We start from the raw sequence: 23,588 nt of genomic DNA on the forward strand, positions 1-23,588 counted from the left end.
TTTAGGTGAAACTAGAGAGGAAAGGAAAAAATGCTCAAAAATACATCCTCATTATACTTTTCCAGCTCTAAAAAACATTTTCTATATTGATGTTTTCAACATTCACCTTGTTTTCGAAAACACAAGTGAAAATCCATTAGTAGCAATGTTACTTACAAATTCCTGTTTTTCATATGTAAAACAATATTCAACTAGCAGCTTACATTCATGGAAGCATTGATTTTGGCAATAGTTTCATCATCTGTTGGGAACTGGTATATCTGAACACCATTGCTGACCAGTTCACTCATGAGCTTGATCTTAAACTTCTGTAATTCGGTTTTAGAAATGGCATCTGCTTTGGCAATCACTGGTATAATGTTCACCTATAAAAGATAAAGAAAAACAAAATCTCTACTCATGACACATTACATGCTGCCAGGGCCACTTTCATCCCATAACAACAGCAGGGGCTGGTCACAGCAGAGGCCCATGGCCTGCGAGCCCTGAATTCTCTCCCTCCTAGCCCTTTACACCCAACCTAGAATCACTGGCTTCATTCTTACCAGATGCACCTATGCAACCACCCCTACAAATGCTGGCCTTACAACTGCTTTTGGAATTCTTAAAATTCAAATTTCATTTGAATTTAGGCTTAAAAATCTCATGTTTTTGTCTCTCCTCTCAAAGTCTCTTACAATTCCATCATACACAAAATAAGTAAAATGTAAGTTGTGAGCTGAAATCTTCTGCATAATTCACTAAGGATTTTTTATTTCTTAATAAGCTAAAGCACTAAGTAATCAGGGTGACTGATTCCAGCAGAACTATGAACCAGGCGAAGCTGCTCTTTCTGCCTCTCATTTAAGCAGGGCCCTTTGCCGAGCAAATTCACCTGGTCTGCCCTCCGCTGTCATACTCTTACCCAGACGCCAGAAGAAGGAAAGGTCAGGAATGCCAACAAAAAATGTTCGTAACTCCAAGGAATAACTTCCTCAGCATTATTTAAAAGTCCTCTCACTGGCCAGAGAGGAAGAGACCTGGGGTCAAGAGGACAGACTGACCTGCAAAGCTGTTTTTTTTTTTTTTTTTTTTTTTTTGTCTTTTTCTAGGGCCACACTAGCTGCATATGGAGGTTCCCAAGCTAGGGGTCTAATCAGAACTGTAGCCACTGGCCTAGGCCACAGCCACAGCAATGCCAGATCCAAGCCATGTCTGCAACCTACACCACAGCTCACGGCAACGCCGGATCATTAACCCACTGAGCAGAGCCAGGGATCAAACACAAAACCTTATGGTTCCTAGTTGGATTCCTTAACCACTATGCCACGCAAGGAACTCTAGCAAAGCTAGTTCTGTAGATTAATGTCCCCACCAAAAGCTGATGTCTCCATAAATTCAGGGGTTTGCAGGGTTTTAGGGTTTTGGTTATCTCTTTTTGAACAACTTCAGGATAGGCAGTCATGTGTGTCAAGAGGGTGAGACAGCAATATAAATTTCAGAATGAAAGTGGAAAAGTAAAAAATCGTAATTCCTATTCCATTCTTTTTTTTTTATTTCCCCAATACAATTTTTTTTTCTACTGTACAGCATGGTGACCCAGTTACACATACATGTACACATTCTATTTTCTCACATTATCATGCTCCATCATAAGTAACTAGACATAGTTCCCAGTGTTACACAGCAGGATCTCATTGCTAATCCATTCCAAAGGCAATAGTTTGCATCCATTAACCCCAAGCTCCTAATCCACCCCACTCCTTCCCCCTCCCCCTTGACAACCACAGGTCTATTCTCCAAGTCCATGAGTTCTTTTCTATGGAAAGTTTCCTTTGTGCCATATCTTAGATTCCAGATATAAGTGATACCATACAGTATTTGTCTTTCTTTCTGAATGACTTCACTCAGTATGAGACTCTAGTTTCACCCATGTTGCTGCAAATGGCATTATGTCATTCTTTTTATGGCTGAGTAGTATTCCATTGTGTATATATACCACATCTTCCTAATCCAATCCTCTGTTGATAGACATTTGGGTTGTTTTCATGTCTTGGCTATTGTGAATAGTGCTGCAGTGAACATGAGGGTGCATGTCTTTTTTAAGGAAAGTTTTGTCTGGATATGTGCCCAAGAGTGGGATTGCTGAGTCATATGGTAGTTCTATGTACAGATTTCTAAGGTACCTCCATGCTGTTTTCCATAGTGGTTGTACCAGTTTACATTCCCACCAACAGTGCAGGAAGGTTCCCTTTTCTCCACACCCCCTCCAGCATTCGTTATTTGTGGACTTATTAATGATGGCCATTCTAACTGGTGTGAGGTGGTATCTCATAGTAGTTTTGATTTGCATTTCTCTAATAATCAGGGATGTTGAGCATTTTTTCATGTGCTTGTTGGCCATCTGTATATCTTCCTTGGAGAAATGTCTACTCAGGTCTTTTGCCCACTTTTCAATTGCATTGTTGGCTTTTTTGCTGTTGAGTTGTACAAGTTGCTTGTATATTCTAGAGATTAAGCCCTTGTTGGTTGCATCGTTTGAAACTATTTTCTCCCATTCTGTAAGTTGTCGTTTTGTTTTCTTTTTGGTTTCCTTTGGTGTGCAAAAGCTTGTCAGTTTGATTAGGTCCCACTGGTTTATTTTTGCTTTTATTTCTGTTGCTGTGGGAGATTGACCTGAGAAAATATTCATAAGGTTGATATCAGAGAATGTTTTGCCTATGTTCTCTTCCAAGAGTTTCATGGTGTCTTGTCTTATATTTAAGTCTTTAAGCCGTTTTGAGTTTATTATCATGCATGGTGTGAGGGTATGTTCTAGTTTATTTGATGTGCATGCAGCTGTCCAGGTTCCTCAGCAATACTTGCTGAAAAGACTGTCTTTTTCCCATTTTATGTTCTTGCCTCCTTTGTCAAAGATTAACTGACCATAGGTGTCTGGGTTTATTCCTGGGTTCTCTATTCTGTTCCATTAGTCAGTATGTCTGTTTTGGTACCAGTACCACACTGTCTTGATGACTGTGGCTTTGCAATATTGCCTGAAGTCTGGGAGAGTTATGCTTCCCACTTGCTTTTTGTTCCTCAGGATTGTTTTGGCAATTCTGGATCTTTTGTGGTTCCATATAAATTTTTGGATTGTTTGTTCTAGTTCTGTGAAAAATGTCATGGGTAATTTGATAGGGGTTGCACTGAATCTGTAGATTGCTTTGGGTAGTATGGCCATTTTTACAATATTGATTTTTCCAATCCATGAACATGGAATATCTTTCTATCTTCTTTAATTTCCTTGATTAAAGTTTTACAGTTCTCGGCATATAAGTCCTTTTCTTCCTTGGTCAGGTGTATTCTGAGGTATTTGATTTTGTGAGGTGCAAGTTTACAAGGTATTGTATTTTTGTATTCCTTTTCTAATATTTCATTGTTGGTATAGAGAAATGCGACTAATTTCTGAATGTTAATCTTATGTCCTGCTATTTTGCTGAATTTGTTGATCAGTTCAAGCAGTTTCAGGGTTGAGTCCTTAGGGTTTTCTATATATAGTATCATGTCATCTGCATACAGTAACAGTTTTACCTCTTCTCTTCCTATTTGGATGCCTTTTATTTCTTTTGTTTCTATTCCATTCTTAAATGTCTTCTCTAATTTCACACTGATTTACTGTGTTCATCTGGATTAGTGTTAAATATGTTCCAAAGAAGATAGGGATTTTTCTAACCACCCATGAAATAAACTTTCCAGCAACTGTGGGTAAACATGTTTCAAGTTAAATGAGTGAAAGTACATAAAAATTTGATGCCAAGTTCTTGATTTAAATCTCATTTCCTTAGATATTTCAATAAACATGAAGGTAATAACTTATCATTGATTCCACCATCAACAGCAGAAGCAGGTGATATAAGTGCCTGATGTTAAAAGCTTTTTGATTATAGGGTAAGTGCCTGACACTGATCTCTGATTGCTGAGGCATCTATTTCAGAGACATCCATCTCTAATAACACACTGCAGCTGTAGAACACAGCTACCAGCTGCCATCGGGTACTGAACCAGGCAGCCCCACCCCCAAGGAGCCCCTTCCCACACCTCAGTTCCCACTCTGCTGCTTTAACTTCACCAACAAGGAGGGTGCCTGAGAACCCCAGATGCCCATGCCAGCACCTCGAGACAGGCACCCCTCCCACCCCCCTGCATGTGCCACAGTCCTTGAGGACAATCCCCATTCCTCAAGGTCCCTGATGCTTGTTGCTGAGTTGCATCTGGCAGAGGGCAAGTGAGGGGCTCGCCATGGTAAGTGCAGGCATGGAGCCAAGCACATCACCGTCAATGGTCTGACAGCGCAGCCCAGATCAAATGCAGGGCCCCACCTGCACAGGTGAGGAATTCTCCCACACCCACCCCTTGAGGTAGGTACTCTCCAGGTTTTTAATTTCAGAAATGAGGAAACTGAAGCTCAGAGTTCCTGAATTCATAAATAGCGCCTTCCTTGAGTTTATATATAGCTCATTGGCTCAGAAATTCAAAAATACGGTTTTTGGATACAGTTCAAATTAAAACATAATTCACTATAAATATGATGAAGCATTAGAACTTAATCTTCATCAAGGAACTTCTCAACAGCGTCGCAAAATTAAATTAGTGTCAAATAAATTCTGTATTTAAAAAAATGAAAACGATTACTCATAGCCTGGCATGGAACTGAATCACCACAAAAGGACTAAAATTTTAGGTTACTGCTTTTTCCTTTGCATCTCATCTCCCAAATCAAATTTCTCTGGAAAATAGCCTAAAGTTAAAACTTGCCAAATTTTTTAAATGCACAGAATAAAAGTTATGATACGTGTACATATCATAAGACATTTTAAGAGTGCAAAATGAATACTGAAGCATGACAGTGGGTCCTTTCCAAGCCCACCTTGCTGTCAAGGCTCTTCATGGTCAGGAGGTCCAGGGTCTTCAGGGAGTGGCCCGTGGGTGAGATGAAGTAGAGACACACATGGATGCGGGAGTCATGATAATTAAAGAGAGAGCGCTGGATCTTCAGTTCCTCCTGGAGATAGGCCTCGAACTGAGCGTCTATGTAGTCCACAATTGGCTGGTAACTGGAAACAAAATTATTTGAATATTTAATATGATACCTTCGCAAGGCATTTGTATAAATTTAAAGTTTGAGATCCGTATTTTCAACAGGGAGCGACAGTGGATACCTATGCTAAATAGATAACTTCAGGAATAAAACAAATGATACAGAACATGCGCGTACAAAGGCAATACTTTGAAACTGTCGGGGCATCCTGGGCTTTAAATCATTTTATATGACTAATTATACACAGACTCCCTTTCACACTCATCCATGCACTGGATCCCTGCTGGCACGGTTCCTGTACTTCCCAGACTGCTCAAGGAGGGGACGCGTCTAAGTGTAGCCAAACTGGACATGGCATATTATTCTACCAAGAAACGTCATGAGTATCAACAACTAAGATACTGGAGTCAAATTCCATGACTTCCTGCTTCTTAGATGATTCCTGTGCTTCATAAGGCCTCAAGCGCATTAATAATGCTGTGAGGAGGGCAGGCACACCAGGTGGAAGGGTCTACCTGGGGTGCAGAATAATTTTACTCTAATTTACTTACAAGCAAAGGAAGGCTCACCACACCCACTGTGCTGAGTGTGTGCTGGATGCTCCCCCTGCCTGGTGTCACTGCCCCCAAGGGCCACTTCAGGCTACCCATCCCTCAAAATGAAGTCACATCTCAGCGTTCTACAGGGCCCAATGCTAACTCTAGTTTAAGGACGGTTGGTGAGCTGTCCACTTCGTTCGGAATGCTACATCACTGCCACACGAACGTCAACTTTCTATGCTTACTAATTCTCATCAGGCTAAGCTAGGTTTCCAGGGGAGAAAAGCAAACCAACAGATCAAATTCCCTAGACACCTTTACAGTTATCTCTGTAGCCCCCAAATGGAACAGTAACCATGCAGCCGAGGTTCTAATAAATGTGCACTTGGCGGAACAGGCGGCCCTGCTGGGACTTAAGGATCATTACCTCCTTCCTGCAAATTCACAGAATCCCTGTCATCCCCACACAAGAGGAGCTCTACCAAGAGACTGCCTCCCCACACTGGGCTGAGGTGTGTGCCTTCAGTGTGAGAATGAGCAGGAAGTAAACCTGTGGCTCCTCCCCTCTCCCCAAGGATCTGGGGGAAGGTTGCCCTGGTACTAAATGAAGTCAGGAAAATAAATAGAGGGAAAACCACCCTCAAGAACTTTTAGGTACAGGGCCAGCCCTCACATGCATCCATGGTCCAGGTTCCCACAGCCTCTGACTCTGAGAAGCTTGAGCCATGAAACTGGGATCCTGAGTAGTAACACCCAGAAGGACCTGATGTAAGCAAATCCAAATCTATTTAAAGCTTCTCTGCAATAATTTTTCAAAGACCATGAGAACAACGATAAAAAAAAAAAAAAAAAAAAAAAAACCAAGCACATCAGGGGTTAAAAGCACAATGAATGAGAACTAAAGGAAAATACAAACATCAGTACAACAAATACAAAATTTCAGTGTACTGGAATTATAAGATATAGTTACAAAATAGAGACAAAAGAAATAGAAATAAAAGGCAAACTTGAATACATGTGCTGGGAATAGTAAAGAAACAAAAAGTGAGTAATCTTACAGATATGAAGATGAACCACACAGGATGTGAATTTGAAAACTATAATAACTCAAATGAAAAACTCATGGATTAGTTTAAGTGTACTGGATACAGCTAAAGAGAGACTTAGTATAATGGAGGATGAATCAAGACTAATTATGGAGTTCCTGCTGTGGCACACTGGGTTAAGAACCCAACTACAGAGGCTCAGATCACTGCAGAGGTGTGGGTTTGATCCCCAGCCCAGGGCAATGAGATAAAGGTTCTGGCAATACCATAGTTGCAGTGTAGGTCACAGCTGCAGCTCTGATTCAATTCCTGGCCTGAAAACTTCCAAATGCCATGTGCGTGGCCATTAAAAAAAAAAAAAAAACAACCACCAATTACCTAGAAAACAATAGGCAAAAAAAAAAAAAAAAAAGATAAATCTACACAAGAGAGATTAAGAGACATGGAAGACATAATGAGAAAGGCTACCATACATTTCATCAAAGTTTCAGAGGGAAAGGGGCAAAAACAGATTTGAAGAGATGATGTCTCAGATTTTTTTTAAAAACTGATGATGCTATTCAGACTCAAGAAGTCAAAGAGGAGTTCCCGTCATGGCACAGTGGTTAACGAATCCGATTAGGAACCATGAGGTTGCGAGTTCGATCCCTGGCCTTGTTCAGTGGGCTGACGATCCAGCATTGCCGTGAGCTGTGGTGTAGGTTGCAGACGCAGCTCGGATCCCACGTTGCTATGGCTCTGGTGTAGGCCGGGGGCTACGGCTCCGATTGGACCCCCAGCCTGGGAATCTCCATGTGCCGCAAAAGCGGCCCTAGAAAAGGCAAAAAGACCAAAAGAAAAAAAAAAAAAAAGTCAAAGAAATCACAAGCAGGATAAATTATAAATAAATGAAAACCCAGATATATCATGGGTAAAATCAGAGAACAAAAGCAAAGATCTTAAAAGCACTTAAGGGGAGACAGACCAACAACTGCCTTCTCAGCAGTAAAAATAGAAGCCAGGAATGGAATGGTATCTTCAATGAGATGAGAAAAACGGCTGCCCACCAATAACTGTATACCCAACAAAAATTTAAAGTATGAGAGTAAAACAGAAAACTTTGGTTGAGAGGGGTGGTAAATATTAGCCACAAAAAACAATAATAATAATGTCTTGTGTGGTTACGGAAAAAGAAAAGAAACTAAGGGTAAGTCAGTGGTAGGGACTGTAATGTGATTAAGTTTAACTGTTCAAAATCCCATTTTTTTTGTCTATTTGTATCATCAGGGACAAGTACAAATATTAATTCACCTTAAACTCTGATTAGGTTAGATATTATGTTTTATAATTTCTAGAGCAGTAACAACCTCAGGAATAGAAATTAAGGGAGTTCCCGTCGTGGCTCAGTGGTTAACGAATCCAACTGGGAACCATGAGGTTGCGGGTTCGACCCCTGGCCTTGCTCAGTGGGTTAAGGATCTAGTGTTGCTGTGAGCTGTGGTGTAGGTTGCAGACGCGGCTCGGATCCCACATTGCTATGGTTCTGACGTACGCCAGTGGCTGCAGCTCTGATTAGATCCCAAGCCTGGGAACCTCTACATGCCGCGGGTACAGCCCTAGAAAAGGCAAAAAGAAAAAAAAAAAAAAAAAAGAATAGAAATTAAGCAAGAAAGGAAAAAGAAATATGGAACTGGCAGGATAAGCAGAAAACACAAAATAAGATGGTAAATTTGAAACCTAAAATATCAGAACTATATTAGCAGTGAATGGACTAAGTGCACAATTAAAAGATAAGTGTTGTCAGAGTGAATTTTAAAAAAGAAAACCCTAGTCTAATCAGAAGCACAAGAAGGCCCAAAAGGGGACTAAAGGAACAGAACACGCCTCCAGAAGAAAGAGAGTCTGCAACACGAGAAGCTTCACAGGAGGAAAAGGTCACTACATTATGATAAAACTGTCTATTCTTCAGGATGAAATAAAAGTATAAATTAAAAATTAACTGAAATTGGAAATACTCTATATTAAAAGTTGTGGGATGCAGCTAAAGCCATACTTAGAGAATAATTTAAAATCAATGCATAAGGCTAAGAATCAATGAGAAATTGGAGCAAATCAGATAAAAACCCAAAGAAGGGTAATTATAGACATAAAAGCAGAAATTAATAATATAAGAAAAACAAGAAGCATAAAATTGAGAGGATCAACAAAGCCAAAATTTGAAAAGGCCAGGTAAACTGACTTTGCTTTGTTGAGACTGACAGAGGGAAAAAGAAACAAGCACAAATAGCCAGCATCAGGAGAGAAACATCGGAGAGAAACAAACAAACAAAAAAAACATAAGGCGAGAGGAGGCATCAGTACAGAAGACTAAGACGGTAAAAACACATTAGGAGGACATGATCAACATCCTTAAGTAAACATATTGGGAATCTGGATGAAACTGATACCTGGAAAAGTGTAACTATCAAAACTGTCTCAAAAACACCTCTAACCTGCCCTATTAACCATTAAAGAAGATTAATCAGTCACTCAAAATCTTCTCAGGAAACTCCAGGCCCAGGGGGTTACATTGGCAAGATTCACAAATCATTCCAGAGAAAAAATAACTCTAATCTTACATAATTTTCTTCTCCCAGAAAACAGAGTAAAAAACTCCCTGAACTCATTTGAGAAAACTAACATAACTGTGATTTTTTTTTTTTAAGATAGTACAAGAGAAAATATAGGTTGAAAACGTCATGTATAGACATAAGATGCGAAAAATACCAAGAGGAAAAAAAAAAAAATCAGATACCAGCATAACATAAAAACAATCCTAGGCGTTCCCATCGTGGTGCAGTGGTTAACAAATCCGACTAGGAACCATGAGGCTGCGGGTTCAATCCCTGCACTTGCTCAGTGGGTTAAGGATCCGGCGTTGCTGTGAGCTGTGGTGTAGGTTGCAGATGCAGCTCAGATAACCATGTTGCTGTGGCTGTGGTGTAGGCCAGCGTCTACAGCTCCGATTAGACCCCTACCCTGGGAATCTCCATATGCCTTGGGAAGCGGCCCTAGAAAAGGCAAAAAAAAAAAAAAAAAAAAAAAAAAAAAAAAAAAAAAAATCCTAAATGGTATCCAAGATTCAAAGTTAATTTACCGATAAAAAGTCAGTTATTGTAATTCATCTTATTAAAGAAGAGACATTCAAGAGACATTCAATCATTTTTACATATTTTACAATGCAAAAAAAACCCTGATCATAATATCTATCCCTGATTTTTAAAAAAGCAACTCTTATTAGTAAAATAACTTCCTCATTCTAACTGAAAAAAGGCAAGCACCATAGCATATGGCAAAAAGAAAGCTTTCCCTGTGGAGCCAGGATAGGGTAAAGATGCCCCGGCCCCACTGAGCCCAGCAGGGATGCTGTCCATCCCACCAGCACAGTCAAGGCACTGAAATGAAAGAAGGGAAATAAAGGCCACTGTCTGCAGCCATGACAGAAGAGCAGGGACTGATCTACTGACAACCCAGGCAAATTACATGAAAAGGGGGTTTCAGGCGTTAAAAACTGTGACCACCGGGAGGGAAATGAATGAGGGGAGTCTAGGAAGTCCCCAGCCTACTGCCTACTGCCCTGGAGACCAGTTTCTGGGGCAGAGCACAAAGGAGGGCACAAAGCCTGGCAGACGCATTGAGTGAGGAGACAGATAGGAGCTCAGGGAGGTCAAGGCACTTAGACCTGGAGGGAGGGCGCTGGGGACAGGAAGCTGCGCCTGCCCCACGAGGAAGCACTGAGAGGTGACCAAGGTGCGGGGGCCCATGAGGAAAGGGCCCAAGACCACAGACACTTCCCATACAACAGTCATGCTGCTGGTGGTTAAAACACATTTGTCAAAATTAACTGAATTGCAGATTTTTAAAAAAAACCAATGCATTTTATTTACTCTACGTAAAACAGACATCAATAAAATTTATTTTAAAAGAAAGAAATGGAATACCTGTTGTGGCTCAGCGGGTTACAAATTAATACTCATCAGGATGTGGGTTTGATCCCTGGCCTCCCTCAGTGGCTTAAGGATCCGGTGTTGCTGTGAGCTATGGTGTAGGTCACAGATGTGGATCCCATGTGGCTGTGGCTGTGGTGTAGCCTGGCAGCTGCAGCTCTGATGTGACCCGAGATGGAACTTCTATATGCTGCAGGTGCAGCCCTAAAAAACATGAAAAAGAAAAAAAAAAAAAAGAAAGAAACAAAAGTACTAGAAAGGAATAATATGCTATTATTTGCAGATTATACCATTACATACATAGAAAACCTAAATAAATTTAGTCTCGGCCCCTGACATCTCTCCAGGTGACTTGTGGTTTCCTCTGGCTCTTTCCTTAACATCACTGCCAGGAGGCCTGTCTCGGAGATAGGATTAAGAGGGCGGAATAGAAGGACTGGAGCTCAACTTCTCTCCTAAAAACAACAAAATTCACAACTAAAGGCTGAGCAATCTCCACCCAAATGGACCGGAAACCTTAAAAAAGATACCCTACTCCAGAGATCCTGCTGAATAGCATTGAGAACTTTGCCTAGATACTCATGTTGCAACAGAAGAAAGGGTGGGGGAAAAATGTAATTGTAATGTATACATGTAAGGATAACCTGACCCCCTTGCTGTATAGTGGGAAAAAAAAAAAAAAAATACCCTACTCCAAAAGAAAAAGAGGAGGCCACAGCAAGAGGTAGGAGGGGTGATTTCACGATATAAACAACCCCATACCTCCTGGGTGGGAAGCCTCACAGACTGGAAACTAACTGGTTCACAGAGACTCACCTACAGGAGTGAGAGTTCTGAGCCCCACATCAAACCCTCACCTGCGGGGACCTTTCTCCTGGCACTGGAAGAAAGTGCCTGGAGCATCTGGCATTGAAGGCCAGTGGGGCTTTCTCCCGGCACTGCCTTTCTCCCGGCACTGGGAGAAAGATCCCCTGGAGCATCTGGCAGTGAAGGCCAGTGGGGCTTGTGTGCAGGAGCTCCACAGGAGTGGGGAAAACGGAGACCCCATTCTGAAAAGGCACACACAGACTTTTCACGTGCACTGGGTCCCAGGGCAAAGCAAGGTAGCCATAGGAATCTGGGTCAAACCTGATTGCAGTTCTTGGAGGACATCCTGGGAAAACAGGGGTGAATGTGGCTTGTTGTGAGGGAAGGACACTGAAAGCAAAGCTCTCGGGAATATTCAGCAGCCAAGGCCTTTCTCTGGAAGTGGCCATTTTGGGAACATCTGGCCCCACCCTTCAGCACTGAGAAGCCCCAGGGCAAACAACAACCCAGGTGGGATCACAGACCCGCCCCTCAGTAAACAGGCTACCTAAAGACCCCTCAGGCACACAGCTGCCTCTAATCCCATCCAGACACTAAGCCCCACCCACCAGAGGGATTAGAATCAGCTCCACCTACCAGTGGGCAGGCATCAGCCCCTCCCATCAGGAAGTCTACAGCAAGCCCCCACACTGACTTCAGCCACAAGGGGGGCAGACACCAGAAGTGAGAGAGGCTACAACTCTATTATATGTAAAAAGGTCACCACACCATAAACCTATAAAAATGAAAAGACAGAGAACTATAACTCAGGTGAGGGAGAAAGGAAAAACCCCAGAAAAACAGCTAAGCCATGAGGAGATTCTCAGCCTCCAGGAAAAAGACTTTAGACTGTTGATGCTGAAGATGATGCAAGACATTGGAAATAAACTGCAGGCAAAGATGGGTAACTTACAGGAAACACTGAGCAAAGAGACACAAGATTTTTGTAAAACTTCAACAAGAAGAGATGCAAGATACAATCACTGAAATAAAAAGTTCATTAGAGGCAGCTAACAGCAGAATACAGGAGGCAGAAGAACAAATAAGTGGGGTGGAGGACAGATTAGTGGAAATTACAGATGCAGAACAGAAGAGAGAAAAAAGATTGAAAACAAATGAAGAGAAGCTCAGAGAACTCTGGGACAACGTGAAATGCAACAACATCCATATTATAGGGGTGCCAGAAGGAGAAGAGAGAGAGAAGGGGACCACTCACTCAAACCCAGGAAGCACACCGAGTACCATATAAAATAAACCCAAGGAGGAACACCCCGAGACACATATTCATCAAACTGACCAAAATTAAAGACAAAGAGAAAATCTTGAAAGCAGCTAGGGAAAAGAAACAAATAACGTACAAGGGAACCCCAATAAGGCTATGGGCAAATTTTTCAGCTGAAACTCTGCAGGCCAGAAGGGAGTGGCATGATCTACTTCACACGATGAAAGGGAAAAACCTCCAACCAAGATTACTTTACCCAGCAAGGCTCTCATTTAGATTTGAAGGAGAAATCAAAACCTTCACAGATAGGCAAAAACTGAGAGAATTCAGCAACACTAAACCAGCCTTGCAACAAATACTAAAGGAACTTCTCTAGGCAGAAAAGAACAAGAGAAGAAGAAAACAAAAAGAGCAAGAAAAACAAATCCAAAGCAATTAATAAAATGGCAATAAGAACATATATATAAATAATTACCTTAAATGTGAATGGACTAAATGCCCCAACCAAAAGACATAGACTGGCTGGATGGATACAAAAACAAGACCCATATATATGCTGTCTCTAAGAGACACACTTCACTTCTAGGGACACATACAAATTTAAAGTGAGAGGATGGAAGAAAAGATTTTATGCAAATAGGGATCAAAAGAAAGCTAGGGCAGCAATACTCAGACAAAATACTTTAAAATGAAGAATATTTTAAGGGACAAAGAAGGACATTAAATAATGATCAAAGGATCCATCCAAGATGAAGATATAACAATTTTAAATATCTACACACCCAACATAGTTTCACCACAATATATAAGGCAACTGCTAACAACCTTAAAAGGACAAATCGACAATAACACAATAATAGTGGGGAATTTTAATAACCCACTTACAGCAATGGACAGATCAACCAGACAGAAAATCAATAAGGAAACACAGGCCCTGAAGGATGCATTAAACCAGATGGACTTCATAGATATTTATAGGACAATCCATCCAAAAGCAACAGAATACCCATTATTCTCAAGTGCACATGGAACATTCTCTAAGATTGATCATATCCTGGGCTACAAATCCAACCTCAGTAATTTTAAGAAAATTGAAATCATATCAAGCATCTTTTCCGACCACAATGCTATACGACTAGAAATCAACAACAAGAAAAAATCTACAAAAAACACAAACACGTGGAGACTCAACAACGTTCTACTAAACAATCAATGGATCACTGAAGAAATCAAAGAGGAAATTAAAAAATACCTAGAAGCAAATGACAACAAAGATAGGACACTCCAAAATCTACGGGATGAAGCAAAAGCTGTTCTAAGAGGAAAGTTTAGAGCAATACAAGCCCACCTCAGGCAACAAGAGAAAGCTCAAATAAACAAGTTAACTTTACACCGAATGCAGCTCGAGAGAGAACAGACAAGACCTAAAGTGAGTAGAAGGAAAGAAATCATAAAGATCAGAGCAGAAATCAATGAAATAGAAACAAAACCATAGAAAAGATCAATAAAACGAAAAGCTGGTTCTTTGAAAAGATCAACAAAATTGATAAACCCTTAGCCAGACTTATCAAGCAAAAAAGAGAGAGAACTCAAATCAATAAAATTAGAAATGAAAAAGGAGAAGTAACAACAGATGTCACAGAAATACAAAGGATCATAAGAGACTACTATATGCAACTATACGCCAATAAAACAGAAAGCCTAGAAGATATGGACAAATTCTTAGAAAAGTATGATCTTCCAAGACTAAACCAAGATAAACTAGAAAAGATGAATGGACCAATCACAAGAACTGAAATTGAAACTGTGATTAAAAACCTTCCAACAGGAGTTCCCGTCGTGGTGCAGTGGTTAACGAATCCGACTAGGAACCATGAGGTTGCGGGTTCGGTCCCTGCTCTTGCTCAGTGGGTTAACGATCCGGCGTTGCCGTGAGCTGTGGTGTAGGTTGCAGACGCGGCTCGGATCCCGTGTTGCCGTGGCTCTGGCGTAGGCCGGTGGCTACAGCTCCGATTCAACCCCTAGCCTGGGAACCTCCATATGCCGCGGGAGCGGCCCAAGAAATAGCAACAACAACAACAACAAAAAAAAGACAAAAGACAAAAAAAAAAAAAAAAAAAAAAAACCTTCCAACAAACAAAGTCCAGGACCAGATGGCTTCACAGGTGAATTCTATCAAACATTTAGAGAAGAGCTAACACCAATCCTTCTGAAACTATTCCACAAAATTGCAGAGGAAAGGGATACTCCCAAACTCACTCTATGAGGCCACCATCACCCTGATACCAAAACCAGACAAAGATTCCGCAAAAAAAGAAAACTTCAGGCCTATTTCACTGATGAACATCAATGCTAAAATCCTCAACAAAATACTAGCAAACCACATCCAACAATACATTAAAAGGATTGCACATCATGATCAAGTGGGATTTATCCCAGGGATGCAAGGGTTCTTCAATATCCACAAATCCATCAGTGTGATACACCACATGAACATACTGAAGAATAAAAACCATATGATCCTCTCAATAGACCCAGAAAAAGCCTTTGGCAAAATCCAACACCCATTTCTGATAAAAACCTTTCAGAAAGTGGGCATAGCAAGAATCTACCTCAACATAATAAAGGCCATATATAACAAACCCACAGCAAACATCATTCTCAGTGGTGAAAAGTTGAAAGAATTCCCGCCGAGATCAGGAACAAGACAAGGATGTCCGCTCTCGCCACTACTCTTCAACAGAGTTTTGGAAATCCTAGCTACAGCAATCAGAGAAGTAAAAGAAATAAAAGGAATCCAAATTGGAAAGGAAGAAGTGAAACTATCACTATTTGCAGATGACATGATACTATTCCTAGAGAATCCTAAAGATTCTACCAGAAAACTGTTAGAGCTCATCCACGAATTTGGCAAAGTCGCAGGATACAAAACTAATACACAGAAACCGATGGCATTTCTATACACTAACAATGAAAGAGCAGAAAAAGAAATTAGGGAAGCCATCCCGTTTACCATTGCATCCAAAAAGAGCCAATTATGCAACATATTTTCCCTCCAAAGCAAACCAAGACTAGGAAACTACCTCTAATAATGAAAATATATAAGCTTCAAAGAGGAAAAAAGAATAAAAGTCATCACTAAAGCAAGTCAATTTACTTTTTTCATAATTTAAATTTCATATTGAATTTATAATCAAACTTTATAAAACCATAGGAGAAATAACAACAAAAATAGTGACATAACATAAAAATAAAAATTTCATTGTCAACCTTTCCTGCAATGCTTAATAAGGTACCTAGGTGATTTGGTTATAATCTTACCAAAAAATTCATGCATTGTGGATGATTTGGTCATTATACATTTGCCATGTAGGCCCTGTATTTTTCCCCTCAATAAGACAAGTCCTGCTTGAAAATTAGTAAAAATCACTTAATATACACTGATATGTCATCATCAGGAAATAATTAAAACTATTTTTGCTGAAATATACATTTTAAAAATGTGATTCAAGTAATTTTAAAGAAATTAGACAATTGGATAGAAAAATGTGCATTTATTAACAAGAATAAATATTGCTTAATTATTATAAACATTAAAGTCTAGGAGAAAAGGCCTGGATTTCCAGAGTACACAAATCAAATCACAGCACACAGGGCAAGAAGGCAATATCCTAAAATGAGAAAAACCTGTTTTATTACAAGAGAAAACATGTACCTCTCTTCTTTGTTTATTTGGTCCCCAAATCCCACCGTATTCACAATGGTCAGTTTCAATCGAACGTTACTTTCCTGGAGATCATATGTCTGAGCTTTAAGTCTAACATGTGGGTAAAAATGGGAGGATTCATGGTCTTCAAAATTCGTATTAAACAACGTGTCAATCAGCGTTGATTTTCCGATTCCAGACTCCCCTGAAAGAAATGCAGGCACATCTTCACAGGTGCACAGAATGGATAAGGAAAAAGAGAGGATAAATTTTTACGCTTGTTTCACGGATTCCAAATATTTCAAAGGCCTGCTCATCCCTAAAAGAAAATAAAGGCTAGAGCTGGTCCACTGAGTCCCTAGCAGAGCAAAAAATGAGTCATGTATGCTAAGTTGCTCAGAACTGTGAAGAAAGCACTGAAATGTTGAGAGAACAAACAAAAAGTTTAAAGCAGTACAGCTAGAAAAACCAAAACAGACAGAATTTAAGTAATGGGGAAAAACTAATTGCGTTCATGCTCTTAAGTTGTTAATGTTACACTGCCAATGATAAGAAGGAAGTGAGCACCAGAACAAGAAGGGATGATCTGGGGGACTTGGGGGGCTTGGCACTTACCCACACAGAGGATGTTAAAGCAGAAGCCCTGCTGGATTGATCGATTGACCAGCTGATCAGGCAAGCTCTCAAAACCAACATGACCAGACATGGTTAAAGAACGAGTGTTTTCTTTTTTTTGCTAAAGGAAAATAAAAACAATGACAACGTTTTTTTAAGTTTCATTAAAACAGGATATGGGCACCTTAGAAAGGATACATATGATTTATCAAAGAACCCACAGATTTTTTTTGATGATTATACTTCGCACAAGATACAACTGATTAAGTAAGTTTGTAAAAAACTTGTGTCCAGACCCTCAAAAAACAGATTTTTTTATTATCTTCCTATGATGAGGGTCCAGCACTATTTATAACATTAAAATATTTGATTTCCCAAAACAAGAAAATAGCCACATAAACTATGACATAATCATTCACAAAAGGGAGTGTGTGAAAGTCATTAAAGATGCTTATGATAAATTTTTAATAACTTCAATGCTCACATTAAAATGTCAAGTGAAAGGAGTAACAAATTACAGACACAGATCCAGCTCCCAATAATGACAGAGTCACACTCACCTCCATGCTAATAGCAATTACAATCACTTCTTTCAAATCATTGCAACAAAGGCAGAAAGACACTGGGGGGAACAGGACTTTGGAGGGAAGGAAAGCAGGGGATGAGGGAGACACATATCTCTTAGCTTTTCCTGATAGCAGACCCAATCACTGCTGGACAAAGAAGACAGTGGAGACAAGAGGAGGCCAAACAGCTGAAAAAAATTGAAAGGGAAAATTCCAGAAAGGAATGAGTCCAAAATTTGTACACATAGCCCTCACATTTTTGGCTATGTGCTGAGCTGCACACATAAAGGGGGAAATGGGAGTTGGAAGGAGCCATGTGGGGCCAGCCTAGGAGCTTGAATTTTAAACCTGTAAGTTAAAGGGGCTCAGTAAATACATGAAAACCACTTCCACTGAAAACCTATATGGGCCACACTTTAGGAATATGGATCATATCCCAGGAAGAGAAAATATTCTGCAGTACCAAGGGCACAACTGAAATAGACCTGCCATAACAAAGAGCATTGTGACCAGCCAGTGACTTAACTGCCTGCTAGGACAAAAGCCAACACTCCTCAGAAGAAGATAGAATCCAGCACCTCTACAATATAGTATTCACAGTATCTACTATACCATCAAAATATTACATAGGAAGAAGAAAAAAAATGTGATTCATAGTCAAGAGAAAAAACAGTCAACAGAATGAGAACAAGATCCACAAATGAACCAGATGTTGAGCTAGCTGATGAGAACTTTAAAATAACTCTAAGGGAGTTCCTGCTGTAGCTCAGCGGAAATGAATCTGACTAGTACCCAATGAGGATGCGGGTTCAATCCCTGGCCTCACTCCGTGGGCTGGGGATCCAGTGTTGCCATGAGCTGTGGTGTAGGTAACAGACACAGCTCGAATGCCACATTGCTATGGCTGTGGCACAGGCCGTAAGCTGTAGCTTCAATTTGACCCCTAACCTGTGAAACTTTCATATGCTGCATGTGCAGTCCTAAAAAGCAAAAAATAAATAAATAAAATAAAATAACTGATAAATACATTAAAAAAGAAAAATATGTTCTTTTTCGACAGGAAAAAGAGATACATATAATGAGTGATGTGATGGAATTATAAGAGATACATGAAAGTGCTCAACAACAACAAAAGGCCACAAATGGAATTCCTAGAATGGGAAAATGCAACATCAGAAATAAAAAAGCTAGGCACAGGAGTTTCCGTTGTGGCTCAATGGTTAATGAACCCGACTAGTATCCATGGGGTCAGGTTCCATCCCTGGCCTTGCTCAGTGGGTTAAGGATCCAGCATTGCTGTGAGGTGTGGTGTAGGTCACAGATGCGGCTTGGATCTGGCATTGCTATGGCTGTGGTGTATGCCAGCTGCTGTAGCTGTGATTCGACCCCTAGCCTGGGAACCTCCATATGCCTCAGGTGAGGCCCTAAAAAGAAAAAGAAAAAAAAGGTAGGCACAACATTGTAAATCAACTATAATTTTTTAAAATATAAAAAAAAAGAAATAAAAAAGCTAGTGATAGTATTAATAGCAGATCAAACAATGAAAGGAAGATTTAATATCATTATCCATGCTAAATATCTTGATTTAACCAAGCTGAAAATCTCTCATAGATGAGATAAAACTATAACAGGGCCTCAAAAAATCTGGCACAAAATTAAACAGTGTAAAACACCTGTAATCAGAATGCCTAATGGGAAAGAGACAGGAGCCGAGGGGGTGGGGAATGAAATGGCTAAATAACAGTGACTCAAAATGTTCCAACCTTCTCAACAACAACTCACAGATCCAAGAATTTCAACCAACTAGAAACAAAAAATCCAAAGGAACCCACAGCCTGGTACATAAGAGCACACCACTTAAAAGTCACGATAAAGAAAAACTTTATGAGCAAGCAGGTGTGGGGAGACATATTACAGACAAGTGAAACATAAAATGACCACAGGTTTCTCATAAGAAACAATGCAAACCAAAAGACAAAAGAAAAATATCAGTAAAATGTGAAAAGAAAAAAAAAAAAAAAAACAACCCAGAATTCTATATCCTATGAAAATATCCTTCATATGAAGTGAAGCAAAATGAAGACCTCTTCAGACAGCAAAATCTGAGAGACCTCATTGCAAGCAGAGCTACACTTCAAGAAATGTTCAAAGTTCTCCAGGAGAAAGGAAAACAACAATGGATGGAAACTCAGACAAAAAGGACAAAGACTGTCAGAAAGGTAAAAATGTCGGCAAACATAAGAGAATTTTTTTCTTGTTTTACTTCCTTGAAAATATAAGTGGACTGTTTAAAGCAATAACAACAACGCTTACAAGATGTACTACACAGGCAGAGGCAGAATGTGTGACACTGACAGCACAAAAGATGGGAGGGGTGGAGTTACACTGCTGTAAGATTGCAACATTATACAGGAAGTACTACAAAACTGTTTGAAGGCAGTGAGTAATAAGTTAAAGCTGACGTCAATCACTATTAAAAAAAAAAAAAAAAAAAGACCAAAGGGGTTTATTGTAAGCCAATAGTGGAGATAAAACACAATCATAAAAATATTAATCCAAAAGGAGTCAGGAAAAGAGAAATGAAAGAGTAAGTGCAACAAACAGAAAACAAGTGTCCAGTTGGTAGACTTACACCAGCTCTATCTATAATTAAATAGAAGTGGTCTAAGCAAGCAGTGTCCAACAGTGTCCATGATGATCGCAACAGGTACCACCAGCCACATGCAAACACTGAGCACCTGGATGTGACACAAGCAACTGAAGAAGGAACTTTCAAATTCTATTTAATTAACCAGTTTAAAAGTTTTAACAGCCACATGTGGCTAGTGGCCAACATAGTGGACAGTGCAGGTCTACTTTACTTTTCAATTAAAAGGAAACTGTCAGATTGAATAAAAGAGAAAGACCCGACTATATGGTGTCAATATAGTGACTGATAAGCTGATTAGGAAATTCATATGAGAAGGCATATGATTTAGAAGAGCTAAAATAACTGTACAGAAGAGCAAGCTGAAGGATGTACACTCCCTAATCTACAGCCACAACCACCAAGGAGTGTGACATTATGACAATCTTTATTTGTCTACTTCATCAAAATTAAAAACTGGTAATCATCAGAGTTCCTGCCATGGCTCAGCAGGTTAAAAACCCGACATAGTGTCTGTGAGGACATGGGTTTGATCCCTGGCCTCACTCAGTGGGTTAAGGATCTGGTGTTGCCTTGACCTGCGGTGTAGGTCGCAGACGCAGCTCAGATCCTGCATTGCTGTGGATGTGGTGTAGAACAGCACCTGCAGCTCCAATTTGTCTCCCAGCCTGGGAATTTCCATACGTCGTGTGTGCACCCCTAAACAAACAAACAAAAAGTCTGCAAGGTGATAAAATAAGGATGGAATAGACTACTATTACCAATGAGAGAAAAAAAAAAAAATGATGGCAATCTGGTGGCCATATTACCATTTATCAAAACTGTAGGACCTTAGCATGGGTGGAAGAAGAGAAAAAACTTGAGACTTACAGAACTAAAGGGAACTATCTGATCTTATGGATGACCCATGCTCATATTTGCAATTTTCATTTTTTTAAAAATCGACAACTCACCTTGTTCACCAAGTTAAATTTACTCCATCTTTTTAAATACAACTTTTAAATGAAATAAAGCCATTTGCAGCAACATGGATGGACCTAGAGATTATCATACTAAGTAAGTCAGAGAAAGACAAACATCATGTGACATTACTTACATGTGGAATCTTAAAAAAGGATACAGATGAACTCATTTGCAGAACGGAAACAGAATCATAGATTTTGAAGGCAAACTTACAGTTACCAAAGGGGACAAGTGGGGGTGGGGAGATGGACAGGAGGTTTGGGACTGGCACGTGCATACTGAGGTCTATGGAATGACTGGCCAACAGGTACCTGCTGTGGGGCAGGGGGAACTCTACCCAATATTCTGTGATCATCTACGTGGGAAAAGAAACTGAAAGAGAGGAGTTCCTGTCATGGCTCAACGGAAACAAATCTGACTAGCATCCATGAGGACAAACGTTCGATCCCTGGCCTCGCTCAATGGGTTAAGGATCCAGCGTTGCTGTGGTTGTGGTGTAGGCTGGCAGCTGTGGCTCCAAATTGACCCCTAGCCTGGGAACCTCCATATGCTGCAAGTGCGGCCCTGACAAAAAAAAAGAAGAATCTGAAAGAGAATGGAGGTGTGTACATGTATAACTGCATCATTTTGTTGTACAACAGAAATTATCACAACCTTGTAAATCAACTACACTTCAGTAAAACTTCAAAAAAAATTCTTAAATAAAATTTAAAAATTAATATAACTTTTAATATGAAAAGACATCTCTCCTGGCTCCTCCCACCGCAGTCCAGGCACACTTAGAAGGTCCTCGCAAGCATTCAGGTCTGACCTGGCACTCAGGATGGCATCTGACAGTACCCCCTTGCCATCACCACAGCTGCAAGTTCTCATGACTAGAGCAGGGCCAGGCTCCTCCTGAGGGCTGTGGTGGCAGCTGGAGCCCGAATCTGCTTAACCCCAGCAAGGGCAGAGACACTGGACACACAACAATTATCCAATTATCACCAATGTGTAATCTGAATCAACATCAACGTTAATTCACATTTAAGGTAAGCACCGATAAAAGTCTGTTGGGTCTCTCAGCAGTTATTTTGAAACCACAGAGGCATCCAGAGTACCAGGTGGATCTACTTAAAAGATATACTCACTTTCTGCTCATTGTCAGATACTGATGAGGACATATAAGCTGTGTTTGTCGCCAGGTGAGACTGATAGAGCTGAAAAAGAAAAAAAGAAAACATTACTCAGAAAAAAACCAAAAAAACAAAAAAACAAAACCTATATTTAAGTAATATATTTTCACTAAAAAGGAATTCCAATATTGTCATTATCACCAAGTTTTGACTTGCAATGTACACAAATGACTCATTTAAAACTGTGGTTTTTCTGCTGGAAGGATATCTGCATAGGTAATATGTAACATTCAACATATGAGCCACATTATTACACTTAACCACACACAGAAAACTGTAAAAAAGAAAAAATAGTACACTCCCACTTTACATACAGGAGGACAAAGAACAATACTTTTAAGACTTTATAAAATTAAAAGGAGAGAATAAGCTATTTCACTATAAAAAATACTCTAGAAGCCAAGAAGGAGCTCAAAATTAGGTATATTCCTCTCCAGGAAGCCAGAGGAAATAGCAATGTTAATGCTCCAATTTCAGTAGAGCTGGGAGAGCAGGGATTTTAAAATCTGAACAAGCCTCTTAGTTCCCAATTAACAGAGAATTATTACCTACAGACCCCTATCTGTCACCAGGCGAGCCACAAAGGACATACCCTCCTGGGATCCTCACAGCAGATCTGAGCAACATGGATTCCACTCCCACAGCCTGCACCAGAAAACCAGGATTTTCTAAGGTGGGAAGTCACTGTAAACCATACAAGCCAGGAAGCTACAGGCACAGGTCTACCCTGACTGCAAAGCTGGTGTTCCCTCTGCTGCACCAAGTGCAGACCACGTACAAGAAGGGGAGAAGGAGGTAACCAAGGTGCCTCAGTGGCACAACTGTTCTGCTCTGGAGTGGGGCACAAGATAGTGGGGAAATGGAAGCAACACTGGGAGTTCCTGTTGTGGCTCAGTGCTAAAGAACCCAACTAGTATCCATGAGGATGCAGGTTCGATCCCTGGCCTCACTCAGTGGGTTAAGATCTGACATTGCCGTGAGCTGTGGCGTAGGTCACACACATGGCTCGGATCCTGCATTGCTGTGGCTGTGGTGAAGGCCAGCAGCTATAGCTCCAATTCGACCCCTAGCCTGGGAACTTCCATATGCTACATGTGCAGTCCTAAAAAGACTAAATAGATAAATAAAAATAAAAAAGCAACGATGGAATTTTCTCGTAGTGCAGCAGGTTAATGATCCAGCTTTGTCACTGTTGCAGCCTGGGTTGCTGCTGTGGCTCAGGTTTGATCCCTAGTCTGGGAA

The 23,588-nt window shown here is 40.4% G+C and overlaps 1 protein-coding gene across 2 annotated transcripts in view; it reads right to left on the reverse strand.

The window, feature by feature from the left end:
* Positions 1–23,588, reverse strand: part of SEPT10 (septin 10) — a 62,540-nt gene that overhangs the window by 16,993 nt on the left and 21,959 nt on the right. Inside the window, exons 2-6 of one of the 2 annotated variants that reach the window (XM_021087089.1) lie at positions 22,302–22,370; positions 16,996–17,116; positions 16,390–16,585; positions 4,886–5,072; positions 204–365 (exon numbers count right to left, since the gene is read on the reverse strand). In XM_021087089.1, the coding sequence (XP_020942748.1) occupies positions 204–365; positions 4,886–5,072; positions 16,390–16,585; positions 16,996–17,116; positions 22,302–22,370 (735 nt within the window). The remainder of the gene's footprint in view (positions 1–203; positions 366–4,885; positions 5,073–16,389; positions 16,586–16,995; positions 17,117–22,301; positions 22,371–23,588) is intronic. The other variant, XM_021087090.1, reaches the window with a different exon arrangement.

This window comes from Sus scrofa, chromosome 3 (assembly GCF_000003025.6).
Source record: "Sus scrofa isolate TJ Tabasco breed Duroc chromosome 3, Sscrofa11.1, whole genome shotgun sequence".
NCBI classification, from domain to species: Eukaryota; Metazoa; Chordata; class Mammalia; order Artiodactyla; family Suidae; genus Sus; species Sus scrofa.